This window comes from Cervus canadensis, chromosome 1 (assembly GCF_019320065.1).
Source record: "Cervus canadensis isolate Bull #8, Minnesota chromosome 1, ASM1932006v1, whole genome shotgun sequence".
NCBI lineage: Eukaryota > Metazoa > Chordata > Mammalia > Artiodactyla > Cervidae > Cervus > Cervus canadensis.
The window spans coordinates 30,237,909-30,252,242 of NC_057386.1; the positions used below are offsets into that span (position 1 = coordinate 30,237,909).

The 14,334-nt window shown below is 45.7% G+C and overlaps 1 protein-coding gene across 1 annotated transcript in view; it reads right to left on the reverse strand.

Annotated features, from left to right (window-relative positions):
* DNAH9 (dynein axonemal heavy chain 9) overlaps positions 1-14,334 on the reverse strand; it is a 277,788-nt gene that overhangs the window by 190,926 nt on the left and 72,528 nt on the right. Inside the window, exons 20-23 of the mRNA XM_043473954.1 lie at positions 7,260-8,130; positions 3,603-3,733; positions 3,153-3,279; positions 791-943 (exon numbers count right to left, since the gene is read on the reverse strand). Of these exons, the coding sequence (XP_043329889.1) occupies positions 791-943; positions 3,153-3,279; positions 3,603-3,733; positions 7,260-8,130 (1,282 nt within the window). The remainder of the gene's footprint in view (positions 1-790; positions 944-3,152; positions 3,280-3,602; positions 3,734-7,259; positions 8,131-14,334) is intronic.

Here is a 14,334-nt window from a genome sequence, read left to right on the forward strand (position 1 = left end):
CTGGGTCAGGAAGATCCCCTGGAGTAGGAAATGGCAGTCCACTCCAGTATTCTTGCCTGGGAAATCCCATGGACAGAGGAGCCTGGTGGGCTGCAGTCCTTGGGGTCGCAAAGAGTGGGACATGACTGAGAACAACACAGAAGAAATGGAAGAGAAAGAAAGAGAAGAGAAAAAAGAAGCAAAAGAGAAAAATGCAGGAGGATAATGAACAAAGAAGGGCTTGTCTACGTTAGTGAAGATGGTGAAAGGTGGGTGGGAGGGTTAAGGAGAGAAGGGTGTCATGTTTTGTGTTTCTTGAACTGTGCCGGGGAGATGTGGAGCTGGTAGCTTCTGGAGCAGGGCGGTGGTGGGCTCTCCACCAGGTAGGGCTGTAGGAGGTGTATGTGTACAGAGAAGTGAACGCTCAGGTTTATGATTCATTTCAAAGGGCATTTTCTCCCAGGGAAGGTGTCAGTGACCCAGATTCCCCTGTGGGGTGCTCCAGGGCTTGTCATGTTGAAGTCTCCTGGTGCTGTTAATCATTTCCAAACCCTTTTTTTGTTGACTCAGGAAGTTGTTTATGTGCATTTTATTGCTCTCTGCAAGGTCTTTGAGCGAGGAAGATACATAGGTATTGACATGTGTCCCCAAGGAGAGGAAAGTGGGCGCTGGAAGCTGCTCCGAAGTCGGTTCAAGTCAGAGGTCTGGGCAGTCCCCAGGCACAGAGACAAGTTCTGGTGCAAGGTCACAAAGGCTGTTCTGAAGGCTGATGCTTGACTGCAGACACTTGAGAGAGAGAGGTATGCGTTACCTGCCCACTGCAGTCACAGGGCTCGCTGAAGGCCACATATTCTCCTTCCTTGCTGTACATGCCAAGGCTGGTCTTGGTTGGCTTCTCACTGGCATCTAGCTGGAACTGCATCTTGGCCATATTGTCAAAGAGTTTGGAAAGGTGGCGTTGAACCTACAAGTGGAGAGCATGTCCAGGAAGTTACTTATGATTATTGCTTCAGTTCAGTTCAGTTGCTCAGTTGTGTATGACTCTTTGTGACCCCATGAATCTCAGCACGCCAGGCCTCCCTGTCTATCACCAACTCCCGGAGTTTACTCAAACTCATGTCCATCGAGTCGGTGATGCCATCCAGCCATCTCATCCGCTGTTGTCCCCTTCTCCTCCTGCCCCCAATCCCTCTCAGCATCAGGGTCTTTTCCAATGAGTCAACTCTTTGCATGAGGTGGCCAAAGTATTGGAGTTTCAGCTTCAGCATCAGTTCTTCCAATGATTATTGCTTAGAAGCTACTTATTATTATTGTATTGCTTAGAGGGCTACCCTGTGACAACCATTAAAGTGTTGGGTACCAAATGTTTAGAAGGAAGCTAGGGAATGATGAAGATGTGAAGTTGGGATTTAGTTGGACTGGATAAAAGGGAATATAGATATAGTGGGCAACACGCGTTAACTACAAACCAATGAAGCCACAAAAGTTTGATTAATTTCTGCCTGATCTACTATGGATGGGAACAGACTGGAGCAATAACTAATTCATAAGCCCTCTTCCTAAGAAAACAGTACTGTGCAGCAGGAGGGTAGGCACAGGAGAGTCTACAGATGAATGCTAATGTGCCAAAATCTGGAGGATCAAGGGCAGTGGTGACCATGGCCTGTGGAAGAAGTCACTCAGTTGTAGGAACCACTTTGAGGCAGGAGACCAACCTCTGTGGGTCTAGAGCAAGGACCAGCAAACTCACAGCGGGCAGAAAGTCTGGTTGTACTGGAGCTTCTCCCAAGCATGGCATCTCATGATACGGAGGCAGTGATGCCTTGGGCAATAATCCTAGGGGGATGCCAGACAGAACCACAGTGTGGTCCTGAGGTGAGAAGAACAGCAGGTGAAGAAGAAATGACAAACAGGAAGCTGCCCCACGTAGAGTTTTTTTGAAATACAGGGGCCTCCTGAGAACTGTGAGTTTTAACCTTTACATTTATGGCAATGAGCTCTCTCGCTTATGAGATGGTGGGAGAAATTCTAAGAGTATTGAAGTAAACTAAAGGTGCTGGAGGAGATCCCACCCAGTGACTTGGGACAAATAATAGAGATGGACCTTTCTTTATCCAAGAACAAATAGTGGATGAAAGCAACAACCACAATTAACACAAGACCGGTGAAATTATCCCACAACTTAAAAGAAGGAGAAAGCCAGACTCAAGAAATAGAGTAAGAGCATATCTATATTAGAAGCTTCACACAGGAAACAGAAGTAGTGATGAAAAAATATCACCTTGTTTTGCTTTCAATTAAGTGAAAGAAACATGAACTCTATAAAATTTGAGGTAGAAGATAAGAAGAATTGGTAGAGGTAGAAAAATAAAACAACAAATGGGGCAGTGTAGTTTTTAACAGCGTTAGCAACACAAAAGGACCAAATAAACACACACATTAAATATGGTGGATAAATCTGAGGGACATGGAAGAATGCCAAGGAAGAGGACTAAGAGAGAAAAAAGTGTATAAATATGTACCAATATGTATGAATAGATGAAGATAATAATCTCAACCTACAGAAATATGATGAATCTGAGGGAAAAGATTATCCACATAACCGGAGTAGAAATACCAAGTAGAGATTTCTCGGGTTGTATAGTGGTTAAGACTTTGCCTTCCAATGCAGATGGTGTGGGTCCAATCCCTGGTCAGGGAGCTAAAATCCCACATGCCTCATGGCCAAGAAACCAAAACGTAAAACAGAAGCAATATTGTAACAAATTCAATAAAGACTTTAAAAATGGTCCATTAAAAAAAAAAGAAATATTATGCAAAAGTATACTGAAAGAAAACATTTCCAAGATAGTGAAAGCCCGTTTTCAGAGAGGGAACAAAAACCTCATCGTGTTAGAGAAAGATAAAGCAAGGATCCAAGCACATAGAAATTTTCAAAAATTTAATTTAAATTTTGATCTCTACAGAGATCCAAATGGAAAGAAACTTAAACCTCGAAAGGTTTAAGGAAAAAAAAAAAAAGCAGGTAGCCAGAGATGAGGTTAGGGACCATGCTGATGGCAACATAGGTCAAATAGACACACTGCTTAATGGGGCATAATGGGGAGCTTGAAACTCACCTGCTGGAGCATCTCAGTCCTTCTGACTGTTTCTACAAGCGCTTCCCTGCTTACCTGTTGAGGGGCTGTGCCATTGGAAAGAATGTCTAGAAGATCGGAAGAGGAGAGGAAGTAAAACCTGGGGAAGGCAAGCCTTTTGGTGTCCAGGTACTCTGCCAGGGCCTTCTCACACAGGTACAGCCTGAGGGCACAGAGAATCTCCTTGTTAGGTTTGCCAGAATCCACAGGCATGTTAACTAAACGCAAATGAGTGTGACCTGTGAATTACACTCAGGAGTGATGTATGCATGGAACATCTGTGGGCATATGCATACACCCCTACTAGTACACTTCCATCAGAATAAACACCTCCAACAGCATCCCACATTACCCAAGCACACGGGCAAATCAAGGCACACGGCCAGACACACACGCTCACTCTCTCACTCGGGCAGTTAGCGAAGGTGAGGACCTGAGAGACAAAGACAGCCTCTCCTACAAAGGCAGCTGCACATCAACCATCACCTGCTCTGAATATCTTCCAGCTTTTCGTAAAGACCTGGCTTGTTGGTGGCTTCCACTACGTTTGGAGTTTTCCGAGCATCATAAGCTAACTCTTTAAAGTCTATGTCGATGCCTTCAAATCTTTTAGAATCCTGCAAATTAAAGCGTGGAAAAAATTAACCCCCACTCCTTTCAACTCCAAGAAGCTACCCTCATGTACCAAGCCTGCTTTTGAAAACTGCTCCTAGGTTGTGTAACACAGAGATTAGGCCCAAAGGAGGAAATACCTTAGCTTGAATCAATGGTTCTCACACATTTTGGTCTTAAAACCCCTTTCTGTTTGTAAAACTTACTGGGGAGTGCAAAGAGCTTTCATTTATAAGGTAACATTATATCTATCAATGCATATTCTACGTTAGAAGCTAAAGGTGAGAAATGTTAAAGAATATTTGTCAATTCATTTAAAATTACAGCAATAAGCACTTTATTTTAATATAACACATATTTTAGTCCAAAATAAGTATATTTTCCAAAACAACATAACTTAGAGGAAAAGTGGCATCTCTGCACTTTTTTTTTTGCCAAATCTCTTTCATGTCTGACTTAGAAGATGGCCAGATTCTCTTCCTGCTTCTGCATTCAGTATGTTGTGATATCGCACCATGTGGCCTCTGGAAAATTCCACTGTATGCTCATAGAAGAACAAGTGAAAACAGCAAATGCCATTTTAGTATTATTATTAAGATAGTTTTCACCTTGAGGATCCCCTGGAAAGGTCTCAGGGACCCCTTGCCAGAGGTCATCAGACCACACTTTGAGAACTGTTGGTGTAAACTGTGTAATTCCTAAGTCAGGCAGATGGTGGATCCTATGTGCTTTCTGGGTCCAAGCAAAAGTTTCTATGACCAAAGTAAGCATTTCGGCAGCAAAGGTGCTATGATGATGTCAAAGTGAAAGAGAAAGTGTCAGTTGCTCAGTCACATCCAAATCTCTGTGACCCCACGGACTGTGGCCTGCCAGGTTCCTATGTCCAAGGCATCCTCCAGGCAAGAATACTGGCGAGGGTAGCCATTCCCTTCTCCAAGGGATCTTCTTGACTCAGGGATCAAACTCACGTCTCCTGCATTGGCAGGTGGACACTTTACCATCTGAGTCACTGGGGAAGCCCGTGATGTCAAAAGTAATTAAACATTATCATTTTCCCCAAATACACACACTCTCACAGTGTCGTTGAAATGATTGAGACAATACTAAATGCAAAGCACCTCAGCCCAACACCTGGTACCTGGTGAGAGCTTGCGTGGTTATGATTACATAACAACAATCATAATGGTATGTGCTGGACATTCAGCTTTAATGAACTTCTGGACGTAGGGACCGGGCTTAGTCTCAATTTACAGATGAGAAAACCAGGGCACTGAGAATTCAAGTAACTTCCCTAAGGTCCTTGAGAGGGTGGACTCAAGCCTGGGCTGCTGGCCCCAGTCTGCTGGGACCTCTGTGACCCATGCCTCTCTCCTATCAAGACTTAAATTATGATCCTTAAATGAGGCATCTTTCACCAGTTAAAAATGAAAAGTTATTAAGAATTTATAGAATCATCAGAAGATTTCCCTGGTGGTGCAGTGGATAGGAGTCTGCCTGCCAGTCCAGGGGACACGGGTTCCAACCCTGGTCCAGGAAGATTCCACGTGCCTTGGGGTAACCAAGCCTGTGAGCCACAACTACTGAAGCCCAAATGCCTAGAGCCCATACTCTGCAACCAGAGAAGCCGCCACAATGAGAAACCTGTGCACCGCAACTAGAGGAAGCACAGCAGGGCAGTGAAGAAGCAGCACAGCCAAAAATAAGATAAATAAATAAAAAGGAAGGGTCAGAAGCAAGGGACTTCCCAGGTGACTCCGTGGTAAAGAATCTGTCTGCCAACGCAGGAGACATAAGAGACACAGCTTCAATCCCTGATTCAAGAAGATTCCCTGGAGTAGGAAATGGCAATCCACTCCAGTATTCTTGCCTGGAGAACCCCACGGACAAAGGAACCTGAAAGGCGACAGTCTATAGGGTCACAAACAGTTAGGATATTACTGAGCAACTGATCATACACACACATCAGAAATATCTGACATAAATGTTTGAGGTGAAAAGAACTGACTCAAAAATTGTAACTATCCTGAGAGCAATTGTATAAAAACATGTATATATGTGAACAAAAGGTGGAAAATATTCATAGTGAATGAAAATATTTACTAGTTAGGGTGTAACATGATGACTAATTTGTGGTATTTCTTTGTTACCATACTGTCACTACAAAGAAGACAAATGTATTTACACATTTTACACATAAACCTGAGAAGTTAATGATACGAATTATTTATTATTTTTTATTGTAAATTCTCAAATGCCTCTTTTAAAATGTCTGCAAAAGACTCTACCTACATTCTCCCCCACTTCACATCAAACCTGCCCTTCTTCAGTCATTAGCATTGGAGACGAATAAAATCTGGCTTATTTGATTTTGTTTCATGACAGTAGCTGCAGTGGAATTATTTTCTGTTATTTTTCATTGCAGATGTACAAACTTTAATCTGCGTCATTATACTAAATGTGCTTTTGTGGGATGAGCCGGAAAAATATGATTTGATAGAATGTGCTTTAACTCTGAAACAAGGTCTGGACAACATGTGACATTTTGGAATCAAACTAATTTGCAAGCAAAGAACTCACTGTGCTGAGGGATATTGAAGTGTTATTCGCTCAGTCGTGTCTGACTCTTTGTGACCCATGGACTGTAGCCCATTAGGCTCCTCTATCCATGGAATTTTCTAGGCCAGAATACTGGAGTGGGATATGGAATAAGTCTGCAAAAATCTTTTTTTAAATGAGCCCACTGAGAGAGGGCGTACATCAATGGCACATTAATTAGGACAATTAGAAGGGGCAAACAAATTAGAAAGGTAGTAATAAGAAGAATGCATATCTTAGAGAAATTCCTCATTTAGTACTTAGCTGAAGACTAGTGTTTAAGCCTGCTAGCACAGGCTGGAGGTTTACAAAATAGCTCGTTGCAGAGAAGGAACTCAAGCTTGCCTGGAAATGATGCTGCTTCCCAGTTGGTACCCACACTGTGATTACGGGTAGAGCAACACAAGAGCGGCTCCTATTTCAGACCTCCTTCCTCCAGTACACTTCTTTTGTTTTTTAAACCAGGTTCTCTTTCTTTTTCCTACCCATCTAAGGACAAATTGTTTGTTGTTGTTTAGTTGCTAAGTCGAGTCTCACTCTGAGACCCCATGGACTGTAGCCCACCAGGCTCCTCTGTCCATGGGATTTCCCAGGCAAGAATACTGGAATGGGTTGCCATTTCCTCCTCGAGGGGATCTTCCCAATCCAGGGATTGAACCTAGGTCTCTTGGGACTCCTGCTTTGGCTAGGGCGGATTCTTTACCACTGAGCCACCAGGGAAGCCCAAGAACAAGCTGTCTGGCATGCATTTTACCTTCTCTCTTTCCCTATGCCTGGCTTTTGGTGTCTTGAAAGGTCTATGATTATTGGAGATGCCCCTGGGTGAAGCCAAGGCAGGGAGGCAGAGAAGGAATGGTCTAGAGGATGCAGGGGCTGGGGGATTGTCCCTTGACTCGGAGCAGGGAACAGAGGGAGCAGGGTTTCTGTAGCAGGTACCTGGGGCAGCTGAGCCCGGATATCTTCAGATCCAATGAATATGCTTTCTAGGTGAGACCACGTGCGCTGCACGTCATACCAGATGGAGATGACGGCGTCGGCGGTGGACAGCTTCTTCTGCCAGCCTGACACGTCCTCCAGGAAGAAGGCAATGTGCTTGGACACCATCAGGTTCTGAAGCTGGACCTGGTTATCCTCCAGAACCTCGATGAGGTCCTCGTCGGACTGCAGCAGGGGCACACAGGTCCGTGGGTGGGGCTCGTACTGGAATTCCATGCCAGCCCAGGTGGTCTGCAGCTCCTTCAGCACCTTCTCCATGCCCAGCTCTTTCACGGCTCTGTCCACGATGCCCCGGACCTCGTCCTCAAAGCGGTGCAGCTGCAGCTGCAGGAGGTGGGCCAGGGTGGTGCCCTCATCCATGGTGAAGGTCACGCCCGTGGCCTGCATCAGCTGCCTCCAGTGCCGCTCCCGGAGGGCCGGGTTCTGCAGCTCGGCCACGGCCCTCAGGGAGGTCAGGGTGTCCAACACGGTGCTCTCCAGGCCTGTGAAGGCCTCCCAGGCCCTGACCTCCTTGTCGAGGTTCCGGATGTTCCTGGCGAACTTTTTGCACTCCGAGTCCATGGCCTCCACGTCGATATCCTTCCACCTGGTGGTCTCCCAGGCATGGATGCTGGAGGTCACCATCCCGATCGTGTCCCAGAGCTCCTTCAGCCGGCACGCCTCCTTCCTGCACTGCCGCAGCTGCTTGTAGTCAGGGACGGTGACTTCAAACAAGCTGGCGGACGCGGAAATGGAGGCCATGGTGGACTCCATCTGCTGGGTCTCCAAGTGCCAGGCATCCAGCGTCTGATGAGGGTCAGTGCTATCAAACCTGCAAGACAAGACACAGCGTTTCCCCTTCATCAGTGGAAGAACTCAGGGACCATCTCCTGGAATCACCAGAGCCATGGCAGCTTGAACCTTTAAATCCTTAGTGTTTTAGCAAAGAGCAGGGATGTTCACCAAAGCTTGCGAAGGAAAGATAGTCAGGGTAGGTCAGAGTGGGATGAGCATAACCAGAAGGAGGAAGGATGATTCAAGAGGAACGTCCTGTCTGGATCTGTTCTACACCCATGTGTACTCAGTCATATCCGATTCTTGGCAACCCTTTGGACTGCAGCCCATCAGGCTCCTCTGTCCATGGGGTTTTTCAGGCAAGACTACTGGAGTGGGTTTCCCTTTCCTACTCCAGGGAATCTTCCCAACTCAGGGACTGAACGTGCATCTCCTGTGTCTCCTGCATTGCAGGCGGATTCTTCACCCACTGAACCATCAGAGAAGCCCTCTACATCTGAGAGGGTAATAAAAATACTCCTCACCTCCCCAGGTCCAGTGGGGGGATAACCGTTTGTTTGAGCTCCCCTTAGACTCTGTTTCACTTGTTGGTGTGCAGCCCACTTGACACAAAAGAGCATTGTCCTGTTACTGCAGAGGCTGTGAAGGCCAAGGTCACGCCAGGCGGTATCGGCTTTACACACAGTAATGTATGTATTTCAATGCTACTGCCTCAAGTCACCCTAGCCTCTCCTCCCCCGGCTGTGTCCATAAATCTATTCTCTATGTCTGGGTCTCTATTCCTGCCTTGCAAATAGGTTCATCAGTACCATTTTCCTAGATTCCATATATATGCGTTAATATACAATATTTGTTTTTCTCTTTCTGACTTATTCCACTTAGCATAACAGACTCTAGGTTCATTGGCCTCACCAGAACTGACTCAAATGCATTCCTTTTTTTTTTCCCATTTATTTTTATTCGTTGGAGGCTAATATTTAATGGGCCAAAGATCTAAACAGACATTTCTCCAAAGAAGACATACAGATGGCTAACAAACACATGAAAAGATGCTCAACATCACTCATTATCAGAGAAATGCATTCCTTTTTATGGCTGAGTAATATTTCATTGGGGCTTCCCTGGGGGCTCAGGTGGTAAAGAATCTGCCTGCAAAGCAGGAGACACAAGAGGTGTGGGTTTGATCCCTGGGTCAGGAAGATGCCCTGGAGAAGGGAATGGCTACCCACTCCAGTATTCTGGCCTGGAGAATTCCATGGATAGAACAGCCTGGCAGGCTACAGTCCATGGGTTCACAAAGAGTCAGACACGACTGAGCGACTAACACATATGTACCATAGCTTCTTTATCCATTCACCTGTTGATGGACATCTAGGTTGCTCCCATGTCCTGGCTATTGTAAATAGCAGGTAACAGCATTTTTCAGATTCCCCAGGTTGGCTTCCATCTCTGTGGTGAGGTTCACACTAAAGACCTGCATCACCTTCAGGAAGCAGTGCCTCTGGGTGGGAGAAGCACTGAGACGGACCCTGACACATGAGCACAAAGTCCTGACCACGGGCCTGTGCTGCATGGCCTTCCCGAACTGTGTGCTTCCCGTCAGGCTCCACATCTCTCAAGCTCCTCCTTCAAGTGGCCCCGTCTCCTCTTGTGTCCTGCAGTGACCTCTGGTTCTGCACTTGACTCCTGTAAACACTACATCGAACTTACAGTTCAAGTTCATCTTTCCTCCTCCTCTTCTCCCCATGTTCAGGACTCCCTTGCTGCTCTTGGTCCTCACCCCATGAACCCCCTTCTGGTCTGGCCCCTTCAACCGACATTCCTGGCAGAACCTCCTCTCTGATGTAAGAACTGCTCATTCACAGGTTCCCATGCTTATTTAACTTATATGCAGAGTACATCATGAGAAACGCTGGGCTGGAAGAAGCACAAGCTGGAATCAAGATTGCCGGGAGAAATATCAATAACCTCAGATATGCAGATGACACCACCCTTATGGCAGAGAGTGAAGAGGAACTAAAAAGCCTCTTGATGAAAGTGAAAGAGGAGAGTGAAAAAGTTGGCTTAAAGCTCAACATTCAGAAAACTAAGATCATGGCATCTGGTCCCATCACCTCATGGGAAATAGATGCGGAGACAGTGGAAACAGTGTCAGACTTCATTTTTTGGGCTCCAAAATCACTGCAGATGGTGACCGCAGCCATGAAATTAAAAGACACTTATTCCCTGGAAGGAAAGTTATGATCAACCTAGATAGCATATTAAAAAGCAGAGACATTACTTTGCCAACAAAGGTCAGTCTGGTCAAGGCTATGGTATTTCCAGTGGTCATGTGTGGATGTGAGAGTTGGACTGTGAAGAAAGCTGAGCGCTGAAAAATTGATGCTTTTGAACTGTGGTGTTGGAGAAGACTCTTGAGAGTCCCTTGGACTACAAGGAGATCCAACCAGTCCATCCTAAAGGAGATCAGTCTTGGGTGTTCATTGGAAGGACTGATGCTGAAGCTGAAACTCCAATACTTTGGCCACCTCATGCGAAGAGTTGATTCATTGGAAAAGACCCTGATGCTAGGAGGGATTGGGGACAGGAGGAGAAGGGGATGACAGAGGATGAGATGGCTGGTTGGCATCACTGACTCGATAGGCATGAGTTTGAGTAAACTCCGGGAGTTGGTGATGGACAGGGAGGCCTGGCGTGCTGCAATTCATGGGGTTGCAAAGAGTCGGACATGACTGAGCAACTGAACTGAACTGAACTGATGTGGGTCAGGAGCACCCACAACAACCTTCAAGGAGCCTCTGGTTTTCCTTCCCTAGCCTCCCTGTATCCTTTCTTCCCATCACCAGTCTCAGGTCTTCCTGTTTCTGTGTGCTTGAGGGGTGGCTAGATATTGGGGATGCATATGTGCATGCTAAGTCACCTCAATTGTGCCCTACTCCATGCAACCCCATGGACTGCAGCCAGCCAGGCTCCTTGGTCCATGGGATTCTCCAGGCATAAATACTGGAGTGGGTTGCCATGCCCTCCTCCAGGGGATCTTCCCAACCAAGAGATCGAAACTGCATCTCTTACATCACTGGCATTGGCAGGCAGGTTCTTTACTACTAGTGCCACCTGAGAAGCCCCAGATATTGGGGATACCATGATCTAAGTGTGAACACCATCTTTCTCTAAAATTAGACTAGGGAATGGTGGAGTCCAATATAAAGAAGTTGAGAGGGAAAAGGAATGACTAGAGAATTGGCCATTTCTTGCAATTGTGTGTGTGTCCGTGTGAGTGTGTGTGTGTGTGTGTTGTTTGGTGGGAAGATGATGACATGCAAGAACCTTTCCTTGAACTGCCTCTTCTCTCAATTGTCTCTGGAAATATTTGACTTGACGGATGGAAAGTAATCCTAATTAAAGTCATTTACCTGAACTGCTCACCACTTAAGCCTAATTGCCATGCAACACAATAACAGTTATGCATACCATTAAATTAGTGTCAGATTAACTTTGATGCTTGCTATGTTTGATTCCTGCTTGTTCCATCTAAATAGTTTTGGCTGGCATGCTCTGGTGGTGGATTTTCGTCTTAAGACTGAATACCATCATGTATGTTCACTGTTGTCCAGCCAGCGAGGGCTTCAGAAGGGCCTGGAGTTCTCAGAGTTAAAGAGGGCCATCTGTCTGTATAGGCAAGGAGCTTTCTCCTCTATGACAGCAGTAGAGAAAGAATTAGAAGGAAAGGAATGTAACATCCTCACAGCAAGTGAGCCATCAGGAAAGATTACCCAGCATGAAGGTTCCTTCCGCACATTCTTTCCAAGACTAATTGTTGGAACGTGTTGGTTCTACCTTTTATCTTGACTAGAGTGAATGGGGAAAGTGAACTTGGCTTCTTGGTGTTAGTATATATCAGACAGATTCTAAAAGCCCACATTCTGTTTAATTTATTAATAGAGTATAGTTCAGAAATAGTCGGTAAGACAGGAGTTATCAGAGTGTTGGAGGGGTAGGCACAGAAGATAATAAATGATCTTCCTAACACTTCTTTCCACAGTGCCTATGAACATCCTTGAATCAATATTGAATCCTCAAATATTTGTAAGAGGTGATCATTTGTCAAACCTATTCCAAACTTCATTTGCTCTGTGGCATAATTTTTGTTTATGGTTTGAATCTGCTGACATTCATTCCCTATAGCTGAGCGCATATAAAAGTTAATTTGACCTAAGTAGTGAAAGGAACCTCCAGACAGGGGAGCAAATAGCCCGCTTCCCATTTCAAAGCTCTGGTGCAAACTGTCAGGATATTCACAGACCTGATTAATGCACCTAATAAACTTGAAGCAGTTCTCCAAAGCCTGGGGGAACAATACAATGTGAGAACAAGAAACTAATAGGAGGGAAAAGGGTGTAGTTAGTCTTTGAAATTGAAATAATAATGCACAAGTATTTTAATCTAAAAGAGAAATGCCTGGAAAGTCTGGATGAGCAAAGCTATAATTAAGAGAAATGGAAATAGGGTGCTCATGTGTATGATCTTGGAAAAAAGGATTCGGGCCTGCCCTAGATGTGGGCACAGACAGAAAGAGGAATAAGTGACTTAAATGATTTCTTGGGACGTGAGCAGCTGGTAAACATCAACCTCAGCCCCATAACTGCACATATACAGAATAGTGACACCCCTGTGCTTGAAACCCTAAGGGCATTGTAACTCAGCCTGTTCCTTCTGACCTGGTGACCTTTCCCATCCCATGGTCCCATCTAAGGAGCAGCAAAACATACCCCCTTCCACTTACTGGTCCAGACAGAAGACAGAGAATTACGCTTGGATCTGTCCCTGGTGGATCAGAGAGTAAAATAATCTGTCTGCAATGCAAGAGACCCAGGTTTGATCCCTGCATTAGGAAGAACCCCTGGAGAAGAGAATGGCTACCCACTCCAGTATTCTTGCCTGGAGAATCCCATAGACAGAAGAGCCTGACAGGTCACAGTCCATGGGGTTGCAAAGAGTCGGACACAACTTCCAGCTTCCATAATTCACTCAATCCTCCCGATTCTCCCTCCTGAGTGTCCCTCACATCCATCCTCCTCTCTCCCTGCTCACTGCAACGGCTTCAGTTCAGGCCTCCTGCTTCTCACCTGGGCTGTTGCAATCACCCTGTCCCCCATCGCCATGGAGCCCCTGCCTTGAGTCTACCTTGATCCACTGTATTCTCTGCAGTCACAAGAGAAGTGTCTACATGATGCTGTTCTCAGGCTTGGACTCCGCAGTGCTCATTCATGGTCTAAGCCTGGTCATCTGGACCTCTCCCTCCTTACCTCCCACATCCTGCATCCCACTCACACACATGTGCAGTCCTCCAGCTGTGTGTTATGTTTTCATCCCCCTGTCTCTCTCCAGGTTCTGCTTCCCTTGTCTGGAATCCCATGGCTTTCCACTTCTCTTTTTCCAAATGGCTAATTCTCATTTGCCCATTGGCTGAAGCACCAGCTTCTGTGGGGTTTGTGAACTGTCTCCCCAGTGGGCATCAAAGTTGGGCCCAGTGGACATGTCTGATTATTATTTTTGCCTGCACCTCCCGGCATGTGGAATCCTAGTTCCTTATCCAGGGATGGAACCTGCATCCCCTGCCTGAAAAGCACAGTCTTATGCATTGGACCACCAGAGAAGTCCTCAGTTACTCATTTTTGAAACTGACCCTGAGTCTGTCAGTCCTTGAGATCAGGGAATCCATATTATCTGAATATCCTAGCACATGTCATTTTTTTGCTGACCTCATGCTGAGAACACACCTCTTCTGCTCTATGGAAGCCTGAACCATGTGAGTGAGTCAGATCAACTGCAAGAACAGGGTCAAATTGAATGAATGATGTGTCTGAGGATACTGATACATCCCTGAGAGATTCAGTGATTAATACTGCTCTTTCCTTCAGCTTTTATTTTTTCCATTTATTTTTATTAGTTGGAGGCTAATTACTTTACAATATTGTAGTGGTTTTTGCCATACATTGACATGAATCAGCCATGGATTTACATGTATTCCCCATCCTGATCTCCCCTCCCGCCTCCCTCCCCATCCGATCCCTCTGGGTCTTCCTAGTGCACCAGCCCCGAGCACTTGTCTCATGCATCCAACCTGGGCTGGTGATCTGTTTCACCCTTGATAATATACATGTTTTGATGCTAGGAGACCCTTCATGAGCAAGATGAAGGCACATTTGCTGCACTGTCTGGAAAGCCTTGATTTTCTGCT